Here is a 5,983-nt window from a genome sequence, read left to right on the forward strand (position 1 = left end):
GGGCCAGAGAGAGCACCCTTCCCCAACCCCACCTCCCTGTGCATGCTGAGTCTGAGCAGAGATCAGCGCCTGGCTTGGCCCCAGCACTGCCTGGGCAGAGGCATGAGTTGTACCTGCATCTGCCCTGAGAACCCCTCTGGCCAGCATGAAGGACTGAACAGCATGTGGAATGCCAGAAAATGTCACCCTTCCTCACTGCAGCCCTTCCCCATGCTGCCCTGGCCCACTACACCTCTGAGCTCTCCTAATGCAGGGTGTGTGAGCTGCCCTCCTGCCTGCCCCTCCTGTCCCTGCTCAAAGTGCCCCTGCTTGGTTCAGTCTTCCACATGACTGCCAACAGGGGCAGACCCTGGTGCATGGTACTGTCTGGCATGTCTTTTTCCTGCAGCCTGGACAGCCCCAGATCTAAGCAGTGCAGTCATCTGAGTACCTGTGTGCTGGGCACATACTTGCAGGACCTGAACAACTTTCATACATTCTCTGGCATCAGCTTCGGGCCTGAAACACCTGGCAAGAAAAGAGACCTAGACAGAGGCTTGCTGAAGGACCGCTATTCCCATGTTGGGGTGCCCCAGGATGCCAACTGAGCTTCTCTCAGTCATGATTTCCTTTCTTGCTCCCCCTTATGTATTTGATGCATGTGGATTCCTCTCTGGTTGTTCAAGCTGATACTGGCAGCATTGCTTATGAATGTTGGGACCCCCAGGATAGAAGGGAGAAAGCAGAACTCACAGACCAGGTTAGAGATAAGAGAGAGTGAGGGAAGCTTCCTGAGACCCCAGAGGATTTCACAGCAGAGCTAATTGTCCAATTTCTGCTTCTGATTATACTAAAATATGCACATCCTTGATGCCTCACCATTTGATGAATAAACCTATTTTTCTAAAAGGATTTGAGCTGTGGTGGTCATTGATCTCATCCACATTCAGGGTTTGAAGGTGTCCAGTGTCTATGCTTAGAAGTAGTTAGCTTCAAGATAGCTGAGTATAAGGCTTGATGGGTGATTTTTGTGACNGCTTAGAAGTAGTTAGCTTCAAGATAGCTGAGTATAAGGCTTGATGGGTGATTTTTGTGACCGAGCTCAAACAGCAGGAACAGTGTAAGGAGCAGGTAAGCATTTCTCGGAGAGGATGCTGCAAATCCTGTTCTTGGAGCTTCTATTAGGTAAGTCTTTAGGAGAATTTCATTTTCCTGTGGAAAGTGGTTTTGTTGGTGCTTATGGATGGGGTATGGTCTCTATACTCCTTGTGTGTCTTGGGGTGGGGGTGGGATTTTTGTTCACTTTTTCCTTGAATGATAAGTGCAGGGTTTTAACATGTGCCCCGTAGCTTGGAACTTTTTTTTTTTTTCTTTCTTGGTGCTGGTCTTTGAGCAGAACACCTAGCAAAGGCTGCCAGGCCATTTCCCCTAACAGCTTTGATAATTGCATTTAGGAGAAACACTTATTGTTAAACGGTACATCGAAGAGCTGCAATTCTCTTTATGAAGGTCCCCTGGGGCAGGCTCCTCCCCTCGGCCTTTCACTGAGAGTTCTTCTCTTCTTTCCCTGTCCTGCAAATCAGCATCACTGCCCAGAAGAGGACCTGCAACACTGCCACCTGCGTGACCCATCGGCTGGCAGGCTTGCTGAGCAGATCAGGGGGTGTGGTGAAGAGCAATTTCGTGCCCACCAATGTGGGCTCCAAAGCCTTTGGCCGGCGCCGCAGGGACATTCAGGCCTGAGCAGCTAAATGACTCCAGCAAGAAGGTGACTGCCCTTTTATTATGAGATGGGAGGGGAAGAGATTTGGAGGTTAAGATCTACATTTTGAAACCCCCTAGCCCTGGTACATTCTTCAGTTACCTTTTTCTCCTTTGTCCTGAGATGGTGAGTTCCTTCTAGAATTGAGCTTGAAATCAGCACACTAGGGTAGGCTTCAGACATGCAATATCAGTTTTCTGAGAAGAGAACTGTAAAAAATGCTTGCTGGATTCAGAAAGGGATGGGCCTGCCAACCTTAACCAGGGCCACCTCTCATTAATGAGCCCAGGCTGAGAAAGGGCTCAACCATTGATTGGTGTTCACAGATTCAGACTGGAGACCTGTGATTCTGCTGCTACCAATATTCACGATAACAGTTGAATTACTTTTGTCTTCATTTGCCTTGTAAGCCTGTACATCTCATATCTGTAATTCATAAATGCAGTTATAGTAGTACTTCTGTAAATTAGTCTTCTTTTCAGTAGTAGCTGTGATTATTCACTTCTTGTTCTTTTTCTCCTACTTTTCCTTCCCTTCTTTTTTCTCCTTGTTTTCTGCTCTTTCCCCTCATCTCAGGTTACCATGAAGCTGAACTCACCACTTCTATTAATATTTGTTGACAACAACTTGGTGAGGAGGCCCCATGGAAGATACGCATGTTTGCATCCTAATAGATACTGAAAAAAGCACCTTTGTCACTTGAAAGGAATGAAAGTGAATGCAAAACAAGCTAATTCCATATTTGTTGTGCATCATTTTTATATTTGATTATATGTCCAGTAAATGTGATGGCATCTCTCATTGGCTTATCTAGTAGCAAATTGGTTCTTTGAGACTCATCCTATTGATTATGGCAGCTCTGCCAAACCTTAGGGAGACATGAAATCACTGCCTCTTGTGGCCTTTGGGACACATGGTAATAGTGATGCTGTGCCTTGTTGTCTAAGAACATGATTGTATAATTTGTTTAAGGAAATGTCAATATTGTGCCATTTGTGAACTTCATCAAGATTAAAAACATATTTTGGATACATTTGTTTCAAGACCCTGGTGATTCATTTCAACTTGTTTTCCTATGTAGTAGTAGTAGTAGTAATAATAATAATAATAATATTTTGGGCGTGCTTACTATGGGTCAGATGGTATTCTAAGACAGTGCTTTATACCTGTGAATTCATTTAATCTTCATGAAAAGACCATGGGATAGATACTATTATTCCACTTCACACAAGCAGGGAGAAGAAAAGTCTAAGGTCACACAGGTAGAGAGTGGCATACCCACGTGTTGGTTTCCAGAGTTTGCAGTAGAAGCCATTGCATTATGTGCTTCTCAACAGTGGATTATTATGTTTTCCAGAGATCTGTGAACTATTCTTTAGCCTAGCTGCCTGCCATGGTAGACTCCTGGATTTTGGAGAAAATTTTAAACATACAATCACCTAGTCTTTGTATAATACAATGGATTCTATGTACCCATTACTTGACTTCGAGAATGATCAGTGGTCAATATTGTTACTCATATATATCATCTACTTCGAGTATATTATTGTATCAATACATCCATAAATATGGGAAAGACTCTTTAAATATAACACAATTCCATTTAACAACTTTCATAAATTAACAATAATTTCTTAATTCATTAATAACCAGTCATAGTTTAATTAAATGCACCCATTATCATTCATATGGATAATCAGGGCCCACTGGGTCTTTGCATTGCTGATGGTCGATATGGTTAGGGGTTTTAGTCTGGAAGTTCCCCCTCCATCTTTTTTACCCCTTGCAATACATTTGTTGGAGAGACAGGTTATTTGCCCAGTGAAGTTTTCCACATTCTGTATTCTGATGATTGCATTCCTGGGGTGAGGTTTAACTTGTATTTTCTACGAATTGGCAGTCAGACCTAGAGTGAGTGATGAGGAAGAGAAGTAGGAGATGAGGTTGGAGAGTAAAGGGGGAGAGCAGCCATATAGGACATTGTAGGGCACCAGAAAGACTTTGGCTTTCCACTCAAGTTTTAGTCAGGAAAACAGGAACTACATCAGTAACTTTAACAGAAAGAATTTCATATAAGGAATTTACTAAATAGGTATAGAGTACTGAAAAGGCAAAAGAGAGCCAGAGGTAGAACAGATAGAGAGCATAGGAAGCAGCCACCATCCACAGGGCTGGGGAACAAAGGCAAGAGGTGGGGTAGTTAGAATTTAGAAACTTGAAGAAACATTCTCAGACCACCGAGAAGGTAAGTCAGCAGATTCTGGTATCTTTGAGGGGCTGCAACAAGGCTGTTCTAGGAGTATGGAAAAATGAAACAAAACAGTTCTCGTACAACATTTATTATTAAAAATAAACATTTATTATCAAAACCAAACCAAAACTGGAAACTGGAAATAACTTCACTGCTAGAGTAAAGCAACTCTGTGTGTGATGCTGACAGAAACAGAAATCAGGATTGGAAAGAGCCAGATCCTTCCTCTTCTTCATGCATTCTTGTCTCCTTTTAGGACCGCCACTTGGCAGAGCCTGACGGGGTCCAACTGGAGAAGGAAAATGGGGTCTCCAGAGTCCCAGCTCCATATCTCACTTTAAACATGTAATTGTAAATTTACATACCGAAAACTTTATTCTTTTTGGTGTACAGTTCTATGAGTTTTGACAAATACGTTTGAGTTATGTAATTGTAAATTTACATACCGAAAACTTTATTCTTTTTGGTGTACAGTTCTATGAGTTTTGACAAATACGTTTGAGTTGTGTAATCACCAAAACAAGGTGTAAAACAGTTCCATCTCTCTCTCAAATTTCCCCATGCTTCCCCTTTGTAGTCAAATGCTCCCTCACCCCTCAACTTCCGCCAGCAGCTGTTCTGTTATCTCTCCCTTCTGCTTTCTCCAGAATGCCATGTAAACGAGATCAGTATACAGTTTTGAGTCTGGCTTCTTTTACTTAGCGTAATGCATTTGAGATTTATCCATGTTGCTGCAGTTCGTTTCTTTTTATAGCTGAGTTGTATTACATTGTAGGGATGTAGCACAGTAGGTTTATCCATTTACCCATTGAAGGACACCTGGGTCATTTCTAGTTGTTGGCATTTATGAAGAGAGGTGCAATAAACATTCATGGATAGATTCTTGTGTTAAGTGTAGTGGGCCCCCCAAATATGTCCACGTTCTTATTGCTGGAAACTCTGACTGTTACCTTATTTGGAAAAAGGGTCTTCGCTAATGTAATTAAGTTAAGGATCTTAAAATAAGATCATTCTAGATTATACAGGATTTTACAGGATTTAGGATTATACATACTAAGTCCAATGGCATATCCTTAGAAGACAAACACAGAGAAGAAGACAGATGTAGAGGAGAACATGACATGAAGACTGAGGCAGAAAGGCCCAAACCAAGGAAGCCAAGGAAGCCAGTGACTACCAGCAGCCAGAAGAAGCACAAAACAGATTTTCTCCTAAGAGTTTCTAGAAGCAGTGCAGTCCTGCTGACATCTAGATTTTGAACTTCTGGCCTCCAGAACTTTGAGAGAATAAATTTCTGTTGATGTAAGCCATCAGATTTGTTGTAATTTGTTATAATAGCTCTAGGAAACTAATACAATACATTTTCATTTCTTTTGAGTAAATACCTTGGAGTGAGATTGCAGGGTCATTTGGCAAGTATATAGATAACTTTATAAGAAATGCCAGACTGATTTCTGACGTGGCTGTGGCCTTTTGCACTCTCACTAGCCATGTATGAGAGTTCTAGTATTTCCACAAATGGGTATGTAGTAGTGTCTCACTGTAGTTTTAATTTGCATTTCCCTAATAACTGATAATACTGAAATTTTTTTCTGCGCTTATTTACCGTCTGTTTATTGTTTTTGTTGAAATGTTTGTTTAAATGTTTTGCCAATTTTTTGGTGGATTGCTTGCTTTATTGTTGAGTTTTGAGAGTTTCTATGTTGTGGCTGCAAGGTTAGTATCAGATATGTAACTTGCAACCCCCTCCCAATCTGTGGTTTGTTTTTAAAATTTTCTTAGCAATGTCTTTCATAGAAGAAAAGTTTTAAATTTTGATCAAGTCCAGTTTATCAACTTTTTCTTTTACATGTCTTAATCCTTTTAAATCCCTTAAGACTAATTGTTTTGACACATTGGTTCTTTAGAAATGTATTTTTAATTTCTAAATATTTGGGAAATTTCCATCTTTCTATTATTGGTTTACAGTTTAATTTCATGCATAATTTCAG

The 5,983-nt window shown here is 41.1% G+C and overlaps 1 protein-coding gene across 1 annotated transcript in view; it reads left to right on the top strand.

The window, feature by feature from the left end:
- LOC103592322 (calcitonin gene-related peptide 2-like) overlaps nt 1-2,867 on the top strand; it is a 6,760-nt gene extending 3,893 nt beyond the window's left edge. Inside the window, exons 4-5 of the mRNA XM_008574983.1 lie at nt 1,563-1,747; nt 2,318-2,867. Coding sequence (XP_008573205.1) covers nt 1,563-1,722 — 160 coding nt within the window. The 3' untranslated portion in view covers nt 1,723-1,747; nt 2,318-2,867. The remainder of the gene's footprint in view (nt 1-1,562; nt 1,748-2,317) is intronic.
- The last annotated feature ends 3,116 nt before the right edge of the window (nt 2,868-5,983 follow it).

The sequence above is a fragment of the Galeopterus variegatus genome, unplaced genomic scaffold, assembly GCF_000696425.1.
Source record: "Galeopterus variegatus unplaced genomic scaffold, G_variegatus-3.0.2 Scaffold1124, whole genome shotgun sequence".
In the NCBI taxonomy this organism is placed as follows: domain Eukaryota; kingdom Metazoa; phylum Chordata; class Mammalia; order Dermoptera; family Cynocephalidae; genus Galeopterus; species Galeopterus variegatus.